The sequence below is a fragment of the Arvicola amphibius genome, chromosome 9, assembly GCF_903992535.2.
Source record: "Arvicola amphibius chromosome 9, mArvAmp1.2, whole genome shotgun sequence".
NCBI classification, from domain to species: domain Eukaryota; kingdom Metazoa; phylum Chordata; class Mammalia; order Rodentia; family Cricetidae; genus Arvicola; species Arvicola amphibius.
In genome coordinates this window covers 119,524,316-119,548,045 of record NC_052055.2, presented here as the reverse complement: position 1 = coordinate 119,548,045, position 23,730 = coordinate 119,524,316, and the positions used below count along the sequence as shown (strand labels likewise).

The 23,730-nt window shown below is 41.3% G+C and overlaps 1 protein-coding gene across 2 annotated transcripts in view; it reads right to left on the bottom strand.

Annotated features, from left to right (window-relative positions):
• Btbd9 (BTB domain containing 9) overlaps positions 1 to 23,730 on the bottom strand; it is a 350,239-nt gene that overhangs the window by 284,562 nt on the left and 41,947 nt on the right. For both annotated transcript variants that reach the window (XM_038342714.1, XM_038342713.1), the window contains exons 5-6: positions 17,511 to 17,730; positions 13,948 to 14,067 (exon numbers count right to left, since the gene is read on the bottom strand). In XM_038342714.1, coding sequence (XP_038198642.1) covers positions 13,948 to 14,067; positions 17,511 to 17,730 — 340 coding nt within the window. The remainder of the gene's footprint in view (positions 1 to 13,947; positions 14,068 to 17,510; positions 17,731 to 23,730) is intronic.

Genomic DNA, 23,730 nt, shown 5'->3' with positions numbered 1-23,730 from the left:
CCAAGCTACATGGCTAAACATAGATAATTTAAGTGGTAAGAGCTAGTTACTAATAAGCTTGAGCTAAAAGGCCGAACATTTTTATAATTAATATAAGTCTCTGTGTGTTTCTTTGGGACTGAATGGCTGCGGGACCAGGCAAAACAGAAACTTCCATCTACAGCGAAGTTTTCTTTGACTTATGGTTTCAGTCATTTCAGTCCATGACTGACTACATCTACTGTTTCTGGGCCTATGGTGTGGGTAGGAGGGCAGTAAGACCTAGCAGAACTGCTATGAACAAACTGGTAGAAGCAGGCAAAGGCTACTCTACTGCATGGTGGCATAAGGCATAAAGAGAAATGAACTACCACAAATGAGACAGACCTTTCCAGGGCTCAGCGCACATACCTACTTCCTCCAACTGGCCCAATTTCTTCCATTTCTAGTACTTCCCAATAAACCAACCCATCACACATTACAAAAGTTCTTATAATTACCTTCCAGGAGCCCCAACTCTCAACATTGCGCCACTGGGGTCAAAATCTTCAAAACAATGGGTCCTCACATCCTAATCATAACACCAATCAGCAAACAGATTTATGGTGGCTTAATTTTATAAATAACCTGTACAATAAACAAATGGGCAAAAGGACTTTACTCTGTAGCCAGACTCATCTGGAAATGACTCTGCAGCCCAGGATCCATCCTCCAGCTTCAGCTTTCTGAGGTCTGGGGCTACAGGTGCTAGCCACCATGTCCAACAGGAGACCATGACATCATTTTAATAAAATTAAAAAAAGCAATACCTCCTGTTGAAAAGCATATGGAAAAAGAGATGGTACTATATACACTGCTAGGAAGACACTAAAGCACAATGCTTGTGGGTGGGACTTTAATATGAGTATAACCCACCCTTTGACGTGGCTTCCTTAGAAATAATCAGATAATTCAGAAGGTGTACTGACCTGTCACTGTAAACCCTAGAAACGTCTTAAAGATCCTTAACAGATAAACTGTGAGCAGTAATACAGTTAATATATTCTGCTACTGTTAAAAGAGATAAATCATATTTTTATGTAGTAACAGAAGGACAGTCACAATGACAACAAGATAGTGGCAAGATTTCAAATAGTATATACTAGCTAAATGCCATTTTTCTTTTTAAAAGTATTTTCAAAGTTATCTTACAAACTAGCAGGTTTCATTATGCCATTTTCTTCATACACTCACTGTTACACGTGGCATTATACCTTGTTATTATTCCTCTCCCCTTCTCTCTCTGCTCCACTCTGTCCCATTTGTTCCCCTCTTGCTGGCTCCATTTCTTAGCTGTTGTATCATAATGTAACAGTAAGCATGGATGTGCAAGTATCTCTGTGCCATGTTGATTTGGAGTCTTTTGGGTGCCTATTCATGAGTATTTTAGCTGAAGTATAGGATAGTTCAGTTTTCTACAGGACCTCTACACTGATGGCCATGTGTACACTCCCATCAGCAGTATATAAGGGTTTCTCTTGCCTCTGTCCTCATTTACTGTCTTGATGAAGCAATTCTGCCTGAGATGAGATAGAATCACAAAGCAGTTTAATTTGCATTTCCCTGATGGTTGAGGATGTTTGAACAGTTTTCTGAAGATTCTTTGACCACTAAATACAACTTTTTATAAATAACTCATTTATGTATGACTATACTTAGAAAACAAAAAGCCGGGTGGTGGTGGTGCATGCCTTTAATCCCAGCACTTGGGAGGCAGAGGCAAACAGATCTTGGTGAGTTCAAAGCTAGTCTGGTCTACAGAGCAAGTTTCAGGGCACTTAGGGCTGTTACATAGAAAAACCTTGTCTGGAAAAACCAAGGGGAAAAAAAAAAAGACAATACACACTATACATTCTAATGAATATGAATATATATTCTAAGAACATGAATATTAAAAGATAAGTAAAATTTCTAGTCATATTTCAAATTTATTAGAGAAACTAGAAACTTTTTTGTTCTTTTTGAAACAGTTTCTCTGTATAGCTCTGGCTGCCCCAGAACTTACTCTGTAGACCATGCTGAGCTCAAACTCAGAGAGCTGCTGGCTCTGCCTCGCCAGTGCTGGGATTGCAGGCATGTGCCACTGCCCAGCAACAACTCTTCCTTTAAAATCCTGTGGAACTGTCAGGTTTATGAACCATTCCTCACGTTTTAATTTCTTTAAAGTAGACTTATACACCACCTTTATTGCAACCAAATATCATGAGTTGAAATATTGCTCTTTCCTGAGAGAAATCAACAATAAAAGGGAGCTTACAAAAAAATTTTTTCGTCTGACAGTTTATGGTGGGATACATCCATGAACCACACTGAAAATCTATCCCTTGCAATCAAAGAAAACAGTGTTTACACAAAGAACATGCCCCAAAGTTCTCCAATAAAGAAAAGTGTTTAATCAAAATATTTGTTGACAGCTGGTTAGTGCTGATCTAAAGTAGAAAAGAGAATCAGTGTTATTACAATCCTTTGTTTTAGGTATAAGAGCTGAATATGCAAATTAGCCCCAAATGGAGCCTCATTATCTGTTTTACACTTCAAGTGTGATTTTAAGCACTGTAGGTATACACACACAGAGACACACAGAGAATGCACATTTATCCCAACAAACCGTGCACATCATCTGTTCAGAACCGGGAGCTACACACATGCTTCTCCAACATTAACTGCAAGGCAGATGGTAGGCACTGATCAACAGACACAAAACAAACCCCAAGTCCTACTCTCTCAAACAGTCCCTCTCACTTCTTTCCTTTAGAAAACTATCAAGTAGCTTTTCCTTACTATTGATTTGCAACTCCATGGTTACAATAGGCAAAGCCAAGGAGGATTTCAAAGAAGGAAAGTGTTTCTTGGCACAGATTTGCTTTCATAGTATTAGGCAGGAGATCACACTAACTTTGAAATGCACGGCATACTGTATTGTTTATCAGCATCTAATGTGTAAATGAGCTCTTTCTATAACTGGAGGTTTGGTTTTCAAAATACATAATTACTGATCATTTTAGTCTGCATCACATTTCTTTTGCAGGGTGAAATGAACTAAAACAGCTGTTATGTCCTAATAGCTTTATAATGTGCAAAGAATTTCTATGACTATCTAAAATTAAACCTATAGCTTCCCATCAGGCAAACCATATTCAATGTACATATGACCCACATTATTTGGAAGAACAATTATTAACTTATGAAATTATAATTTGAAGCATAATGAAGGAAAGCTGCTAAGGAAAATCCCACTGCTCATGAATGAGGTCAGACACCAAGTCCATTGCTCAGCTCTCCACCATCCGCTGCAGCACTTGGACTGAAAGAGTCTGCATGTTCCTGCTGCTACTGTTCCTTGCAGGGATCGAGCCCTCTATTCTCATACTGGGAGATGAATTTCTAGAAGGTGAACCAAGCCTGGAACTCTGCCCAGAATTTCTGGCAGCCAACAAGCATTCTGGTTTTCCTGCTGGTCCCCTGAGCTAACCTTATATCCACAGCGAGCACCCTGATTCAAGGGGCTTGTGCCATTTATAATCATCACCAAGAAAGCACTGATCATTTTATTAGCTATGGAACTTGTATGCACAGTTCTCTTGAAGCGTATTTCTGTGAGATGGAATATTAAAAATCCTGTTTCCTAGTATAGCTTTCTAACAATGAAGAGGGGGACAGCAATGCTTAGAGTGCTTTCCAGAAAAATCTATTATTATTCAGCCAGTTGCATTTAAGGATGTTAAGAGGGTTAAGGAGAATCAAATATTTGAGGAGTACTACCTAAAAAAAAAAATGTAAAGCAAGGCCCAGGAACCACAAAATAATTAGAGGAGTGCACAGGGTATACTATGTAATGGATGGGTATACTAGGCCACTCAAGTTATAAATATGAAAGGTCAGAGCAATCACTACTAGGCAGTGTGGGTGACATCTGAATGTGCACAGGCCTAGCTCTCCACTGAGAGAATTACCAACATTCCCTCCGGATTACCATACCCAAAGCAAGCAGGACAGGAGGTGACTGTCGTGCACAGGACAGCTGCATCTAGAGTTTACATCCTCGTTGTCCCTCCAAGTTCCTGGCCTTCCCAAGCTTACATCAGCAGGGCTATCACCATCAACACTACTTTCTTATCCACACAGATGCTTGACTGACAGGCTTGGAAACTCCTCCCTAAGAGCTCCATCCCTGGTCTGTCCCCATGTTAGAGGCCCCTGGCTAACCATTCAGGAGCCCAGTGCTCTAGGCAGCTTGCCTTCACCGTCCTCTGCCTTCTACCCAACAAAACACTGTCCTATGCCTAATATTTCACTATCTTCATGCTGGTTCTTGATTTCCTGAGTGTCATTACTAAGTTCTAGGAGAGCAGTTTCCAAAAGAAGTCTCATGTGTGAACATTCATGTTCACATTCCCACAGAGCATAGTGACATGATGATGAATAGCAATTTTTTTTCTCTTAAAAAATGTGTACACACAATCAGGTCGAATCTTGGCTCCAAAAAAAGACTTTCTTCAGTTCTCATAAATTTTTACTATTCTCTGAAAATTAACCCAGTTGAAAAGTTCTTCATAGTGAAAACTTTAGTTATACGGTAAGAAGAATTTAACTTTAAATAAAACCAAGTAAATTCTGGAAATCTATAGAGGTATCCAAGGTAACACAAATGTGCCATTCACACATAGGCCGTATGGGTGGGCGCTAGGGAGGAAACAGAGAAGTGAAGTAGGAGACGCTGGAGAACTGAGCACAATAGAGAGCCTGCCTTTTGTGTCCAGTACCCAGAACATCCTCCCCACTTCACTTCCCTCACAGGAGCCTTGGTCATTTAAGACTCAGTTCAAATCCTCCCCATAGGAGGATCATCTATCACTATGGTCTTGTACCTTTCATATTTTACTTTATCAATTTTTAATTTTTTAGATTTATTAATTTATTGGGGCCCTAAATGCATGTCATGGTACATCTGTAGAGTTGGAGAAGCACTTGCAGTTGGTTCTCTCCCTTCTACCATGTGCGACATGGGGCTTAAACTCAGTTCATCAGGCTTGGCAGCAAGCACCTTCATCTACTGAGACATCTCTTCAGTAATCCTAGAAGGCAGCATCCCCTCTCCCAACAAAGTTTGTCCTCAGGGTTAGGGACATCTATTAGAGGTTAATACAAGTATTATAGGGTTGGCAGTTAGGGCAGAAATTAGGTAGTTTTGGGGATCTCTTTTGAAAACAATAAAGGAAATTGGATGGGATAACAGGTAGATTAGTGTGAGTTTACTCACACAAATAATAATAGTAATAGAGTGAATACTTGTGAGTTATTATTTATAGACAATTTACATTGGTATAGACTTCTTGTATATTAATACAAATTTAAATTATATTTGTTATATTGAATATGCTCCTATTTCTGTTTACAATACTTGTACACCTATGTAAAGTTATTGTCATATGGTATGTATGCATGTTTCTACTTCTGCTTAAGATATTTTGTATATTGATGCAATTTTAGGATATATTTATCATATTGCACTATACATTTCTACCTCTAATCAAGATACTTATACACTGTTTACATTTTGAGGTCACTGTCTTCATTTGCTGCACAGGTGTTTAAAGAATATTTAATATTCTAATATGAAGCCTAAGTCTTTAAGCTATATCAGCATTAAGAATTATAGGTCAATAGTCATCCATATTTGTCATACTTATAGTTAGACTAATCAGTTTCTTTAAATACATAGAGATTGTATTCCACATAGATAGGTAATCTTAAGCCACTTCAAAAGAACTATAAAATATGACATTCAAATAACTTAGGGATCTGTGGACGTGAGACACGACTGCTCCTGGCAGCACTGATCTATTTCTGAGAGAATGTTGGGCACCAAAGACACTCCACTTGGAGCCTGGCAAAACTGGCCTTTGGGCAAAAAACTTCCCATGCCTTGACCACTGACAAAACGCATGGTATCCAAACTGAATGAGCAGAATACAACAAAACAAAACAAAAAAAAACTGCCAAACCTTGCAAAGACAGGATAATACAGTTTCAAAATTTTCCTGCCTCTGAAAATGGTCTGTCAGTTACTCTAGGCCTTAGCCAAAGCTGGTTGCTTCAACCTTGAAAATGGAACTTTGAGTGATTGTCCAGGTAGTAGGTTGTCATTTTTTGCATATTTGGAAGTTGCTTGATTGTACACTTCCTGTTTACTCAAGTAATATTATTTTCCTTCTCAGGTCTTTAATGGGGTTAAAGATGAGATACCTGTAGTTACCTTCCTCTCATGACTTAGCCAAGCCATTTCTAACATCAGACTTAAACTCCTTAGGATAAGATAACTATTAAAACACTCAGCATATATTTCTTGCTTGATATTGTTTATGCTGGTTATAATTCTAATTTTTTAAGCGTGAAATTTGTTCTTATTGTATATAGTTTTGTATTGCAAAACTCTTATTTAGACAAAAGGGGGAGATACTGTAGGAACTCCTTCAGCCAATGGCTTTTGAGATGCTGTCCCACTTTGGGTGTGGCCTTGGGTACTATGTAAGCAGAGGTAGGGGTGTGGTCAAGCCCCTTGGCTGCTAGATTCGGTTCTGTTCTCTGCTACCTTTGAGTCTACCTCTAAATAAAGAACCCTTTATCATACTCCATTCTGAGCTAGTATGGGACTATTTTATCATAACCGACAACAAATTTTTAGTAAATTGTTATTTCCATTACATCATGAGTCTCTTTAAACAACTGCATCTTGCTGACGTAGATGCCTCCCACAAATGGTGTCAAGTGAATGTCTGAATAGATAAATCCTTTAGCAACAAAGAAAATACACATTTTGGGGGGGGGGGTAAATTATAAAAAAAAGATGTCTGAGGACTGATCAGGCAGCACCAATCTGTTTGGACCTAACTGCTTGGGAAGCAAATGCTAACAACAAAATATAGCTCTTGCCCTTGCAAAATGAAAATCAGCAACTGGTATTTGTGGTAATAACAGGTTATTAGTGCCATTAGCATCCTCTTCATGCAATGATCTTGTTAACGCTCTCTAAAATTACAAAACAAAATGCTAAGGAAAAGGACAACCCCGATCTATTTTCTCATGTTCCAACCCTCCGCTATACACAAAAGGAGCTCAAGTGCTATCCTTTAAAACAACAACATAAAACAAAAGGCCTGGATTCAGCTGAATAACACACATAAACAGCCATTTCTCAAAGGTCTTAATGAAAATAAAGCACAGTGTTTGGGTTTTGTTGTTATTTGGTTTTGCTGTGGGCTTTTTCCCCCGAATAAGAGGAGGACTCTAGGTGAAAACAAATAATTTCTCAACTTAAAAAAAAAGGCAACTCAATATATGAAGAGATCTTGTGAAAAGAGATTTCACAATGTTTGTTGCTTCTAAATACAACCGAAGCAAACAAACCAGGAAATAAGAACACCAGTGGGTTTCACTCTACAATAGCAAAGCCTGAAAAGATCTTAGGAGGAACCAAGGGGCAGAAAGATTTAAAGCTCTATTGACAAACTGACAAAGCTCGCTGAAAACAAGGTTTGCCAAATGCTCTTAGGAGCATGTTTAAGAAGAAAACTTCTTCAATTGCTCATCATCATTACCAAGTGTGAGTTTGTCCACTCAAGTTTGTGACCAGCTGGAGCAGAACAGCCTTTGGTGACAGTGAGCCTCCTGCAGTATTCCTGGAAATGGCTCTCCCCACAAGGGAAGAAAGAGATGTCACTCAGTGGGAGAATGCTTCCTAAAAGGGCAGCAAAGGTTCTGGTTCCTGGGTCCTGCAACTCTAGAGCAGGACTGTTCCTTTTGTTTTGCTAGGTTTGATCTGGCTCAGTGTTTATTCTGGAGGTTGAACCCAAGGGCTGATGCGCGGTAAGGTGCTCCCTCCCACCTTGCTGCATATGCAGTGAGGGCTGCTTCTGCAACAACATCACACACGCACACACACACCCACCCCACCACCACCCAGTAAATGGCAGTGTTTGACACAGAATCAGATCCTTTGGTTAAAAGCTCAGATTTCCAACACTCAAGTTCTTCATCTGTACAGCAATGGAGTTGGTTCTCCTCCCAAGAGGCTGCTGTAAGAATCACAGGGGAATAAAATGTGACTGGGTCCACAAGTGCTCAATAAACATCAGGCTGCTCCCTTTCCAGCCTCCCAGCCCTCTAATCCTCTCCCTGTATCCTCATTCCTCCTGTTTTTCTGACTCCTCATATATATGTTCAGTCAATCTGTTACTCTTTTATTTATTTCAGAGTTCCAGAAGAAGGCCTGAAATCTTTATTTGTCAGAAGCTGGAACAACTGTGCTGTGGAAGTCCACAAGCCCCTCCGGTGTGCAAATGACGACTCCTGAGTTTGCTGGCACATAGTGGACATCCACGGACTCTGAGCATAATTAGTGCGTCTATCAGTAGGCGACTCAAACAGTACAAATGTTTCACATGTTATTTCACAAATCACAGACTTCAGAATAATTTATATTTAAATATGGTTTTATTTAAAAAATCATTTCAAATTCTCTTCTGCTCTAAGTAAAATTGTTATAATTTAGTGACACCATGTGGCTACGTTTTGCTTTGCATTCTTAGAAAAAAACTCTCCTCTCTCTGCAGGTTGTTCTGTGCTAGTTCAAGTACGATATCAAAGTTATATGTAGAGGAACAATTCAAACTCAGTGTTTGCTGAAACAGCTACTTCTTTAAAATGGAACCCTTCCCACTTCTTTTCCATCATAAATAGAGCATTTCTCAAATGGTTGAGCTTTCTGATCCCAGGAGGAGAGTAAAGGCTCAGCATAACTGACTAGGAATCTAAAGCCTCCAGGTGAACTTCTCAATTATGCCACTGTTTGCTTTTAAAAGCAAATAAATGTTATCTCTGCTCAGTTAGGGGGCTGGGGGAGGGGAATAACAAAGACATGTGCGTCCACACACTGTCAGCATGGCAAGAGAGAATGCCTCCAAAAATAGAAATGCTTCTTTTCTCATTTGTTCTCTCCCCACTAGATCTACAGCCTTGTGTAGGTACTATAATCTAATGAGAACGAGTGGGGGAAATGCTGTAGCTAATGACAGCGGGGATGAGGGTGAACTGAAATGTATGGTAGCAATAAAAGAGATTCAAGTGTCTCATGCCAACAAACGGTACGTTTTAGTACACATCTAATGAGGCTTCCTACAGAAGACCAACTACACGAACAACATTTGCCAAAGTCGCCAAAGAAAGCCTCCATGGCCAAAGCAAAGCCCAGATAATGTCATTTCCTATAGCTGGGCTTACAACACTACCCTGGCAACCTTACTTAAAAATGCATCCCTGCTCCCATTGATCCTTGTTATCATAGTGCCATCTTGACAACATGTAGTTATAAATTTGTGCATATGCCTCCCCCAGCTGACAAATGCGGAACTCCTGACATCCATTAGAGCTACAATCTCAGGATTAAGTACAAAATATAGCACAAAGTAGGTGCTCATTTGCTGACTGAATAAGTGGTGGCTGAACACATGAAGAGAATTTTTCCTGAGCTGGTGAGGCACAGCTAAATTCCTGTTCTGCATGGAAACAGAGCCCCTCTAGTGCGATGTTTATCATCACTGAAGGCCTCTAATGGAACCCCTGAGACTAGAAAGACAGACTGGCAGATGTTCTGTGACACCCTTTCCTTTGTCTGTGACATACTTGGCACACTGTAATTTCTCACTCTAAGAAAAGAGGAAGGAAAACCACAGTAATTCAAACAGTCAACAGGAATCAAAGGCAATCACTGTAAAAGAGTCAAGTATATGCTACAATTCAGCACATGAGAAACAAGGACAGTCTCATCAGGGTGGTAAGCAATCATTGTTAAGTGAACAATCCTAAGTTAACTCCCCAACCTAAACCATCCCCTCCTCTGTCTGCCTGAATGGAATATCTGACTATAAGGAATTTTTTAAAATATTAGCAAAATATGTAGCATTCTTTAGCATTGGACTGAGGAACACCTTTCTGAATAATATATAAAACTAGAAATAATTTCAAAACACTGATTTAAGTATCTCTTTTAAAAAACGTAAAAATCTCTTTGACAAAAGAGCATCAATTTAACACTAAAACCTAGTATCAAGTCACATAGCACACAAAAGAAAACCACACATCACACACACAGACGTACACACACACATGCATGCACGTCTACATCAATGCAAAGGTCTTACAAGTGACACAGTATGGTTTGCTCTAAATGTGAAGACTGCACATAAACTGCAAATCACTTTTCCTCCTCTCCACCTAAGGGTTAAAGGTGGGGCAGACAGCATCAGTCTAATCTTTGGGTCACATAGAACAAGCCTCACTTCGCACACAAACAGGGGTCCAGTATGAGTCAATCATTTCCCTCCATTCATCATCATGGTTGAAATGATCACTGTGGTCTGAAGCCTGGCACTGTTTTACTGCAGCAGACACAGTCTACTGCTGTGAAGGATGAGCGCTGCCTCAATCACACTGCACAGGTATTGCAAAGGCAGACTTAATGACTATATCTATACACAAACGTACACACACACAAGTATACATATATATATATATATATATGAATCAAAATATACAAAACTGCTATAAACATTCAAAAATGGGCAAATTATTAGTTATTGATATACCTGTTTGCAGCAGGCCTTGGACTGTCATGTGTGACCTGACAGTACAGGAAGTACCCAGAAGACTTGGCTACTAAGAAAAGGCACAGTGGTCTTAATAAAAGCCACCATGCCAAGGACAGGACCTTCTCTGATGATCAAACAGTTCAGATTCTCAAGTGGACAAAAATAAAACCCTGCTATGTATGAGTGTCTACTTTCAACCGGACCTCACGCTCTGCGCTTGTCAACTATCAAAGCGAAGGCCAGAAAGAGTGCTGTTCCCGTTCTTGATGTGTGTGGGTGCCAGGCCGAGGAAGGCACAGATTTACCAAAAAAACGAATGTGTGAGGTAAAGCTAGAATTGGGGTGAGCCCCATCTTCACCACAGCTCGGTTCCAGGCCACAATGCTTGTTCCCTCTGACCTGGTCTCAGAAAGAGGTGCAGGTAATTTCCCTCTCCTCGGTTTATAAAGTATCACCACTGTCACTGGAACAGATCAAAGCTGCCATCCATACAAAGCATTCAAAACCTTCGATTTGAACCTCCAATTTCAGTTTCCTAAAGAAAACAAGCTCTGAAAACACAGAGCTATGTGCCACCTCGGGGAGTCTGCCAGCACTCCACCGCCCTAATGAATACACCACTAAGATGAAATAAGGAGCAGGCACAGCAATGCTGAGTCACTCGTCGTTACAGTCGGCACCCGACATCATGACACCACACTATGCACAGAGAAACTGCTGCATACAATGCCAAGTCTAAGGTCTGCTCAAAAGTACGATGACTTGCAATCCAAACTCCGTGCCTCTAAGAGCTTGCAAGTTCACTCTTGGAGACAAAAGTAAAACAAACACAAAAGATACTAAAGAACAAAGGTGATATACAAATACACAAATTAGCTAACAATAAAAACTAAATCCTTACATAGTAAGGAAGTAGTCCTTTGCAGAGTAAAGTTCCTGCAAGCAATTCGTTTAGAGCATTGTTTAAGCAGTCAATAAGCGATCATGAAGGAAAACCAATGCATCCTTGGATGTTAGTAAACCCTAATTCTTAGATTCATTTTAAAATACTGTTAGAATAAAAACCTAATCCAAGAAACAGAATTTATGAAGAAATGTAATAGATGTGTTAAAATGGTTATTTCTTACTAATATGGGCCCTGAGATTCCTCCCTTTTCTTGCTATCACTGTCTCTAACAGCACCTTTGCTCAGATTTGTAGTTTGGCACTGATGAACTGTGGTGGTATAAATGGGAATGGCCACATAGGTACATATATTCAAACGTTTGGTCCTCAGCTGATAGAACTGTTTGGGAAAAAATTGGTGTGGCCTTGTTGGAGGAAGCTTTTAACTGGGGCTGGGCTTTGGGCTTTCAAAAGCCCATGCCATCCATGCAGGAGGTGCAGGGGTGAGTATGGGTAGGTGAGGGGGTTCGGGGGTGGATGCGTGCTCTGGGAAAAGGTGAAAACCCACAGTTACTGCTCTGGAACCTACCTGCCTGACTACCTGCTGCAAGCTCTCACCACAACGGCCATGGACTCACCCTCTGAAACTGTAAGCCTCAATAAACTCTTCCGTAAATTGATTTGCGCATGTACTTTTCCATAGCAACCGAATGTAATTATTATGACATGTACTAAAACAAAAGCTGGCAGCATAAATAAAACAAAAAATGACCCTGGCAAAGTCAAGTTCATAAAGGAGGGAAAGAAAGAACGGAGGAGGACGTTCTAGACGCTAGAGAGCCTGACTGAAGGCAGCTGGAGCACGACTGTCCAGCCAGAAGCAGGGTAACTTGTCCTCCAAGCCATGCTCACACTGTTTCAGATCACATAGCAGTGCACTCTCCTCCCGCTCACGCCAGCTTAGGCTGACACACTGTTGATTTTTTTAGCCTGCTTCAACTATTACAACCTGAGTTACTGCAGACTGGATCTCCTCCTCTTTCTCCTCTACCTCCTCCTCCTCAGGGGTCCCTCTCTCCAAATATCTGGTGGCAGCTCTGTGATATGAAATCTTAACTCAATTTCTGGTCCCTCTTATTTTAATCCATCCCAAACTCCTCTAAGTAAAAGAAATATTTTAGTCCCTCTTTGGGGAAATGAAATGGATTTTCTTCATTTATACACAAGAGGATCCCTGGGTAACAATACTGCATCCAGTAATACCAATAAAAATGTACTAGCAGTGGAAAAGTTCCATGTGCTGAGTTAACCATGAGTTCACAGAGGTGACTCCTGGTCAGGAGACTAAGCCAGGGACATTCTCACCTGCTTCATGTCAGTCACGACTACAAGTCATGAGAGCGGATGGCATCTGACGTGGGGAGGCAGGTGAGGTGATGGTGAGAGGCCAGCTCCACATTGTCCCTGTTTTTTCCAGCCATTTCTCTTCCCTACTCTTCTCCCACACCTATATGAGCCGACTGTTTTCTGCCTTTAACCTCTTGCCTTAAAGATTATCATCGGAGGGCACTGTCCAGTGGGAAGAAGAACAAATCTACGTAATTTTCAGGGAACTTCAACCACTTTTACCAACTCCCAATTTCACTAACTTACATGTTTTGCAGAAGTACAGAAAGTTCAGATAATGGTTTTTATCTGAAGAAGAATGTGAACTATTAGACAGTAACCTTTCAGCACTCTCTACAACAATCCTACCTGGGGGCTGGGGTAGAATTGGCTGGTACTGAGAAAAAACGATGTGAGCATGAAGCCTACCAGCTAAGCCGGCCTTGCACCTTTGACCAACCACACTTAAAACACCTGCTCTAGCCGGGCAGTGATGGCGCACGCCTTTAATCCCAGCACTTGGGGGGCAGTCGCAAGCGATCTCCGTGAATTCAAGGCAAAGCTACACAGAGAAACCCTGTCTCAAAAACAGACAACAACAACAACAAAAAACCCCAACACCTGCTCTGGCACACCCCACCCGCCATCCTGATGCAGACAAAGGCATCCAAGACTCTCCTCCTGGCTCTGGGCACCATCAGGGAGCCTTGAGAAAGATCTTCCCTAGATGTTAAGAAAACACCACTGTCTAAGCACAACTGCCTTCTCTGTGTAGACAACAGTGAGTGCAAAGAGCAACTCTGTCTCCACACTTGCACAGAAAAACACAGCACAAACATGCTGGACAGCTCCCCAGTGCAGCCACACACTAAGGTCCATAAACTTGCCTACAGGGTTTTGTTTTTCTGTTTTTGTTTTCTTTTGGTTTTGGTTTTTTTAGAGCAATCTCCTTCTCAAACTCCAAATGTCCTTAAATAAAGATGGAAATCATTATTAACAATGAGTACTTACCTGCAGACGCGAGCTGGGAAATACAACTTCTGCCAAGACCGACACAGGTAATGTGAGTGATCTATGACTCTGATCCAGTCAAGTTCATCCATGGACACTTCAATAAAGTAGGAATAAGACCTAGGAAGTAAAAGGAAAGAACAGGGCACAGTGACAACAGAAAACCAAAGTAAGATATTAAAATATAGAATGAACTAATTCTATCTGTTTCAAAATGACATTTATCAAATTCAGGTAGCAATGAAAGCTGTATAAAGCACTCTCCTTAGCATTTACTCAATGTATTGACATTTCCTCTCAGTTTGTCTTTCTGCCTTAATCAAATGATGAACTACTTAAGAACAAAATGAAACAGACGACTGTTTTTCTTCACACTGCCCAGATGCCTTGGTCATGCCCTATTAGCAGATTAATAAAGCCAAGAGGGAGGAAAGGAGAGACAGAAAACAGGAGCAGAACTGGGGAGGTTAGACAGAGAAGGGACAATGAACAGAAGCAGGCAAGTGCCCTTTCCTCCTTCCACGGCCCCTGGTCTAGGTGTTCTGCCCTCCCTTCTTGGCAGGGAAAGTTAAGTGGGAGGGTGGAATAGTTCTCCACAGAAGCCAGCTCATCTCCAGCCACCTCTCAGTTTCCTACCATACCACACTTAAAAACAGCCTGCTGGAAAATAAACAACATGGGGGGAAAGATAATGCTTGTTTCTTTTGGATGCAACTTAAAACTTGCCAGCTAATAACCTGGCTGTAATGAAAACAGCCCATCATCCTCCCCTAGGCAGCTGCCCAGGACCATTACATGCTGGTCCCATACTGAAAACATCTGCACTTCCTTGTCATGAGCCAAATTTAAATTTGAGGTGCAGTTATTACTTGTACTGTAATATCAACAGGAACAATCTCGGAAGATTTAGGTGAGCATAAATGTCAGCCTGCAACCCACAGCTGTGGCCAGAAAAGGTCAGCTTATTTTGTGTCATCCCCTCACTTTCTGCTGTCCCCTCAACTCCCATTCGTTTTATCGCTCAGCCTCAAACTGGCTATAACCTTTTATTGAACCTCTCTGGGTTATCAGTAATGTGGGATATAATTTTACAACACATCAGAATCTTTTTGGCTTAAGATTTTGAATTTCTCACCTTTACTTCAAATGTTAACAATGCTGTGAGGAAAGAGCAGGTAAAGCTAAGTCCTCTGTGAATGGAATACAGATACTAAAACAAAGTGGCCGATAAATATTTAACATCATGGGAACAATGAGCAGGGCTTTCAGGTTCACTAGCCTTTTCCTTTATTATTTTTATATCAATTTCATTATTAATTAGATGAATGAAATACGTAAAGCCTTTAGAAAGCCTACCATATACAAGTAATGGAAGTGCAATATAAATATTATTACACTGTTATTATTAACCAGGGATTCTTGGAAATGCGAAACATGAATTAACTCTAACCACTTCGTCAGTCATGCACCAAATGTCCACCAAGATACGTGTGAGGAAATGCACTCTTCTTTTTAAAGGATTTTACAGCACACATTACATGTGGTTGTGAGTCACCCAGTGTGAGTGCTGGAATCAAACTCTCGCCCTCTCCACAAGAGCAGTACATGGATCTGAACTACTGAGCCATCTCCCAGTCCCATGAAGTATATTCTTAATAAAAACAAAAGAGAGTTATCACCTAGGGATCTCAAAAACAACAACACTACACATATAAATGCTGACTGACTCACCTTAAAAATTGAGTCCCTCAAATGGTCAAAAATTCAATGTGCTACCAGGACATACTCTCTTCCTTCCATGTGAGCCCAGTCACTACTCCCACTGAACCGACAGGCCCAGACCCAAAAGGCACAGCAGGTTGGGTAGGCCTTGGGCTAAAAGTACTACTAGAGACCACGTAGTTCTGCTCATCACCACCCTGGTGTTTCTGACACCAAGGATGCACAGGCACAAGCAGACCAGAGTACGACAGAGGTGATGGAAGGAAAGCACTCTTGGAGCTGCTAAGAAACTGGGCACACGCAGTGGCCTGAAGATCACTCCACTTCTTTCTCAATTTGACTCCATTCCAAGGATGCTTAGCTATGCACTAAAAGACAATTTCTTCAGTCATTTAATGATATGTATATTAAAGGTTTCATAATATCCAATATTAAGGAATCAAATAAGTAATGTTTACTTATATGGAAGGATGCCAGATAACATTCCGAAACTAATAGAATGTTTTAAATGTAGTAACTGAAACACACTTGGCTTTAATTTCATGTTTCAGTTACTACATTTCAAAGGTGCAGTGGGGCACACACATCTATAATACAAGAATTTGGGAAACTGTGGTTAAAAAAAAAATCCAAGTTTGAGATCAGGCTAGGCAAATTATTAAGACTCTGCCTCTTAAGGAAGAAAAAAAGTAGAGGTAAGTTTTCCATATAGCTAGTCTATATTTTGTGAAGCTATGTGAAGACTCTGTAATGTACATATATGTTTCTGATACAGACAGGGAGAAAACAAACACAGTTAGATACATACAAATTTTAGTAACGGGTAGTGGTGAGATTACCAGCAATTTTTATTTTCTTCTTTGTGCTTTTCTGTATATCCCAAAATAAACACTTATTCGGTGCTTGTATATAAGAACAAAAGGGAGCTGGAGAGATGGCTCAGTGGTTAAGAGCACTGCCTGCTCTTCAGAGGACCCAGGTTTGATTCCCAGCATACACATGGTAACTCAACAGTATGAAACTCCAGCCCCAGGGTATCCATCACTTTATTATGGCCTCTGGGAGGCCAGATACTCATAATGCACATACATACATGCAAGCAAAACACTCATAATACACAAAACACCAAAACCTTTAAATTTTAAAAATGACATTTTAAAGAAATCTAACTTTTAATTCTTCCTCTACAACTAAACAAGAGAAATAGCAGAATGATCACAAATAGGTCATTTAAACCTATAAAACCAAAGCGGATGCTCACTGAGTATCTAACAGTCTTTCCCAGTTCCTCTGGTCCACTTCCCTGCTAGAGAACTGTGCTGGATAGTTTTATGTCAACTTGACACAAGCTAAAGTTAACTGAAAAGAGGGAACCTCAATTGAGAAAATGCCTCCGTAACATGCAGATGTATGGCATATTCTTAATTAATAATTGATGGGGGAGAGCCCAGCCCATGGTGAGGGGTGTGTGCCATCCCTGGACTGGTGGTCCTTGGTTCCATAAGAAAGCAAGCTGAGCCAGCCATAAGGAGCAAGCCAGGAAGCAGCCCTTCCATGGCCTCTGCATCAGCTCCTGCCTTCAGTTCCTGCCCTGACCGCCTTTGTAACCTGTGATGTGGAAGTGCGGGCCAAATCAACCCTCTCCTCCCCAGTTGCTTTGGCTGTGGTGTTTCATCCCAGCAACAGTGACCTTAAGACAGAGACTCTGTCTTTCTCAATAACTGCCCCCTTTGCCAGTAAGTAAAGAAGTGGTAGGGGAGAGGAACCAAAGCAGATGACCAAAAAGTTAGGTCCTCTTCAGCAAATGCAACATCAGTGTCTCAGGGACAGGAAGGCCTCACCGGCTGTCACGGTCCCACAGGAGGAGGCGTATGTGGTTGATAATGGATGGCTGGCCGAGCTTGATCTCAATGCCAGAGCGGCAGTCATCATCGATGGGATGCCTGGAAAATCCATGATCCAAGTCGTAATTTTGAGTGTCACCATCCAACAAGGCTGACTTCAGCTCTCCTTTCACAACCTGGGCTCCATACTTCATAGTTGCGATGTTTTCTTCTGGTACTAAAGTTAGAAAGAGAGCGAGTGGAGTGGTGACTTTCATTACTCTGTACTAGTGAAGGGAAAAGTGAACTTCTAAGCATTCTAGTTAACTCCAATATCTGCATTTCATTTTAAGTTGCATAGGCAACTCTATGGAAATGAAGAATATATGTCCACCAAAATTAAAATAGCTCAGCATTCAAACTGAATGTCACTACCACATCTATAGTGAGCCAGATACTAGACATTAAGAGAAATACTAGAATCACAAGTGGCAGGACAAGCAATCCTCTCTGTTCATCCCGTTAACAGCTTTAATCTAATGTCTGCTGATCAGAAACAGCACATCAGATGATCCGCACCCGCCATCCGGACCCAGGACAGGTGTCCAGCCAACAGGCCAAACGAGAGAAAGAGAAACTGCAGTGCTGCTCACTGGGAGTCACACACAGACAAGATGCAGCAGTTTTCCATGCTGAGAAAGGAAGAGCCTACCTTAAAAGAAAATAAACATCACTTGATTTTTGTTGTTGTTGCTGTTTTAATTTATTTAATTTTCTTTTATGTGCATTGGTGTGAGGGTGTTAGATACCCTGGAACAGGAGTTACAGACAGCTGTGAGCTTCCAGGTAAGTGCTGGGAATTAAACCCGGGTCCTCTGGAAGAGCAGCCAATGCTCTTAACCACTGAGCCATCTCTCTAGCCCTGTTTTTTTTAATTGAAAATTCAGAAGCCTGTAATCAGAATCAGTATTGTAGTTATCTTAAGCTCCCTCCTTTCTCCCATGAGAGATTAGTGTCTAGGACTTTAAAGTCATTTATACATATCATGCTTCACAGGTAAGGACGGTGTCTCCAGGGACTGACACCTAAACTGGCACTCTCCATAGAAAGACACAAGGCTGCACAGACATGCTCAGAGACTGAGTCATAATTTAAATCAAGGCTGTACCCTGAACTGGATATGTCACCTGGGAGAAATTGCTCTTTCTAGATGTCAGTTTCTTAAGAGGACAATGCTTGTCCCCTACATGTCCCCTGTAAAGACTGAGCAGGTGTTTGTAAAGCATACAGTGTGCTCTTTTAGAAACAGTCATCACTATATTGCATGTATGTAAGAGAACTATGCAGGTTTCCCAGCAAGCACATACAGCTTGGCCGTATGGTATGCAGGGAAAAGGGAGACTCATCATCAGGTGCACAAAGAAAAGGCAGGAGGAAGAATTCAGCACTGCAGCTATGGTAGGAATTGGTTTGTGGAAGTTTACAAATAAAGACAGGAAACAGTGGCTCCAGAAGAGAACGACAAATGCAGCTAAAAGCAACTGAAGCAACTCAGGAAACAAAGCAAGTCAGAGCAATGCTGAAGTGGCACCAACTTACAACCTCCCACGGCCGACTCTGATCACTCCCATACTCCTCCCAGACACTGCTGCATGCACTTACAAATATTAGCTCTTTGATTTAGTCCTCATATTGCTCTCAGAGCACAGTACGGCACTGCAGCCAGCATAGATGACTCGTGGAAGCAAGAAAAGCTCAATGGACCTGTTGTTCAGCAGAGCTGGTGTCAGACCCAGGCATCCAGGGGGGGTCCCACTGCTAGTTTAAGGCTCTGAGCCTCCTTCATAGGCAAATTCTGATGGGACTGTTAAGACAGCACAAGTTAAGACTGAGACATAGAGGGACTTGTGTCAAGCCTCCAAGCTTAGAAACTGAAGCCACCTTAAGAGACTTCCTTCAGTACTAAAATCTATCACACTCTGGATAAATACAGCAGGTCCAAGAGTTTCTAATGATTACAGCTGAAATCTAAAATAGAAATGAAAGTTTATCGCAAGTCAAAGTCTTCTTTTGAAGTCTATTTCAGGAGTACTTGAGCATTTTCTAGCCGTTCTCAACACGCTCATTCCCAGAGAGCATCTTTCGCTTCGACTAAAGATCATTTACACAAGTGGAAATCCCCTTGTGACAAGTAGGAGTACACTGCTAGATAAAAATACAGCTCCAATTTAATCTTTTTCTTCAAAATCTACAGTTAAATGATGAATTTAAAAGGAAAAGTCATCCTGGAAAATTTTATACTACAAAAGTATTCAAAGCATGAGTATTCTTAGTACCTGTATCTCTCTATCCATGAACAAAAAAAACTTTCAGAAAATAGAAGGCAGTAGCAGGAAATGAGCAAGGTCATAAATAGCAATGAAAATGTTCTTTACATTTATGATTTATATTTTATAGCCATTAAGAAAAAATGAGCTTTAAAGTCCTATAGCTAGGTAAAAACAAACCAATTATTAGAAAGGGGGAAAAGGGGATAGTTGGGTTATTTCAAGCTCCCTCCTCTCCCCAACTGAGATTAGTGTCTAGGACTATGAAGTCATCTACAGATCAAATTTCACAGGTAAGGAAGGGTCACCAGGTTCTGATACCTAAAAGCCAATACTCCAAAGATAGACAAGAGGCTGCATGAACATGCTCAGAGATTGAGTCATAATTTAAAGCAAACTACACGGTGAGAAAAGCTAAGGTGCTGGGCTAACAACCCTGTGTTCTTCTCTTATGTTTATAATCATCACTAGGGACATAGCACTTGAGACAGGCACTTATACCAATGAATTATTTGGATACAAAATAGCTCTCTGCCCACTAGAATCTCTTTACCCACTTTTGTCACCTAAGTCATCTCCTCCACTTCCTGAAATGTAAGGGGCCTGCCTCCCTCCCTCCATACTTCCTAACAACTGTGTCATTACAAACAACTTTCCCAAGGCTCCTGTCTCGCTTTAACTTTCCCCATTAACCTACTATTTCCAGGCCTGGTCTCCACACTTCTCAATTCTGACACTCAAACACACAAAGTGGAAACAAAAAAGAAACCAACTACAAGAAATTACAGAAGAGCATCTACTTCCTATTGTTTGATCCCAGATTAGGCAATTAATTTACCTGGCAACTTTAGGCAAGTTACCAAGCAATAACATGCAGCTAACTGGGACTACCGTCCAAATTATTTAAAGAAACGGGTTTCAAAGCTGCCTCTGCTGTGCGAATCACAGTACTGGACTCGGCCCCAGATGTTCAGCAGCATCTGGCAGAACAAGAGATCTGCACTGACACTGAACACCTCCACAGATGAATGCACCCCACAGATGACACAGCAGTGAAAGAGCCAAGAGTTGAAAGTTCATGTTATAACTGTCTTTATGTGATGGGGGAGAAAGACTTAAATTCTAGTTTAGAAACAATTAAAGGACTCATTCAGTCTTATGTATTTAAAAAACTTGATTCAGACACTGTGACAGGTGCTAGAAGACCACAGGCCAAAAAAGACACAACTATTATCATTAAAGAACTCAATCTAGAGTCCCTGTCCCTGTGCTGAGGACAACCATCCAGACCGGGGCGGGGCGGAACGTCCTGGAAAGGAGCACAGGGCCCCTTCAACTCCTGCTGCAGGGGCTTCTTTGTTCCACATGACCCTGCCTCCCTCAAGCCTGCCCTATTGTCTGCGAGGTCCTTGGCCCAGGAACAGTTCCTGCTCCTGCACTGAGGCTACTCACCCAGAGGGGTGAGTGTACACCCGCCAGGCCAGAGGGGAGTGTAGGGGAGTGTAGGGCACCTCCAGTTCCTGCTGCAGGGGCTTCTTTGTTCCACACGACCCACCCCTCCCCCCAAGTTTGCCCTTTTGTCTGCAGGGTTCCTTGGACCTCCAGGAGTTCCTGTCCCTATGCTGAGGACAACCATCCAGACCAGTGAGTGGGTGAGAAGCCAATGATAATGACACCGGATTTTGATTCTACTGCATGTACTGGCTTTTGGGGAGCCTAGTCTGTTTGGATGTACACCTTACTAGACCTGGATGGAGGGGGAGGCCTTGGACTTCCCACAGGGCAGGTCACCCTGACTTCTCTTAGGGCTGGAGAGCAAGGGGGGAGGGGTCTGGGGGAGGGGAGGGAAATGGGAGGATGTGGAAATTTTTAATAAATTAAAAAAAGAACTCAATCTAATAAGTGTGTCTAGACAAATAAAAACAACAATTATATCACAGTTGCAAAGATCCATAGACAAGTAACTCACACATGTGTGCACACACACCCCAACAATGTACCTCAGCAATCTTAGAAACATATTGACTTTTACTCAATAAAGAAATCCTGAGGCTAGAATCTGTGACACAGCTCTATGCTATAAGCATGCAGAAATAAGAAGTTACTGTCCTCTTTCCCATAGTCTAAAAAACATGAGATAAACAAAGCAAAGTATAACTCAGCCTCATTAGAAAAAGCACTGACTTTCAAAACAGCATCAACAGAATTAAGATAAAACTAAATGTTAAGAGAATGGAAAGGAAGCTGTTCAAATATCCTAAGAGTTCATTAAAAAGGTCATTTCCTTTCTCTAGCTGCATAGATGAACGCTTATTATATATGCATAAAACTATGTAAACTACCTTCTAAAGAGACCAGCCCTCATCACTGAGTAAAAACATCTTCTGGATCACCCCCTTTAAAATGGGGTGGCGTGTGCAATTTAGTAAAGTATCTAAGTAGGCATTGAGGAGAGACTCTTCTAGAAACCCAGGTCTATGAACTTGTAAGAGCAGCACCAGGGCCAAGAGAGGCCCTCTGCATTCCTGATTAGCCTCTAAACATAAACACATGCCAGGGAAGAACATCAACATTCACACAATCCCCCAGCAGCTCCAAAACCAGCAGAGCTAGCTTCTCCACCACCAGCAGAGCTAGCTTCCAAACCATCAGCCTAAGAATGGTTCTGAGCTGTTCGGCCTCGTTTCCCAATGGAAAAAAAAAAATGTGTTAAAATAATTATCTGAATGTTTGGATTATTAGAAAATAATCTCCTTACAAATCTGCTAGGAATGTATTGTGTTTCCACAGTGTTTTTATTATTGGTTTTACTATCTAAATACTATAAAAGTCAGAAAATATCCTGCTATTTAACCATTACTCAATGATTTTATGATTGCCAAACACTTTTATAATCTATTCTTTGAGCTCTACCTGAATGTTTCCAAAATGAAAAATTTGCCCTGATGAGCAATAGTCACAGAAAATTCCAGAACTGAGTGCCTTAGCTATTCCCTCCCCCAAGGAATCTCCCAGAGAACTAGAATCCAGTGCTTACACATGGGCTGACCAAGAAACCAGTAACTGTATGAAGTGCCAAATATATATACCTAACACCTACGTTCATGATCCAACCAATCTTCACCAAACCCAGTTCTAGGGCATATCAGCCAATCATAGGAAAGAAGGAGAGGCACTTATATAAGAAGATACAAAATGAGGGTCTGGGAAGTGTAAAATTCAACACTGTTAAGTCACCTTTCACCCTCTTACACAGGTAAGGCTGACCTTCAACTGCCCCTCTAACTGCTTCCTAGACCTCTGCAGTTTGTTCTCAACAGCTACACCATTCTGTTTCTCTACTGCCTTTTACCTCAAACCACAAACCCAATCACTAACACACTGTGTGTGTTATCCCTTCAAACATAATGCCTAGTTCCCTTTAGACTATTCATGAACTCACACGATTTACATCCAGAGTCCTCTCCTGCCATTCGCCTTGACTATCTGGCATGGTGAGACAGCATAACTGCCTCTCCACACAGCAGCTCTCCCCTCTGATCGGCATCTGTGCACTTCCTCTATCTCTGCTGCCCCCTGCATTCCTAATTCCTTCTCCACCTGAAGCCTCCAGCCTACAGGTCTCCAAGTCTTGGAGCTTGATTCTTTTACTCCTTATTCTTACCCGATTTCAACTCTTTTGGTCACTAGCTTTGACTGCTCCCCGAATACCACAGCATGCTTTGATCCAGCAAGCATTCACTTGTTATACACTGGTCAGTGTGTTAAATGGTCAGGATAAAAGATCAATAAATAAGACCCACAAAAAACATTGTCTTTAAAACTCAAAGTAAAGAAAACTCTTTACAAGAACGTGGTGAATGTAACAATTCACACAATGACATAGAGATGAGGAAAAAAGAAACCACATG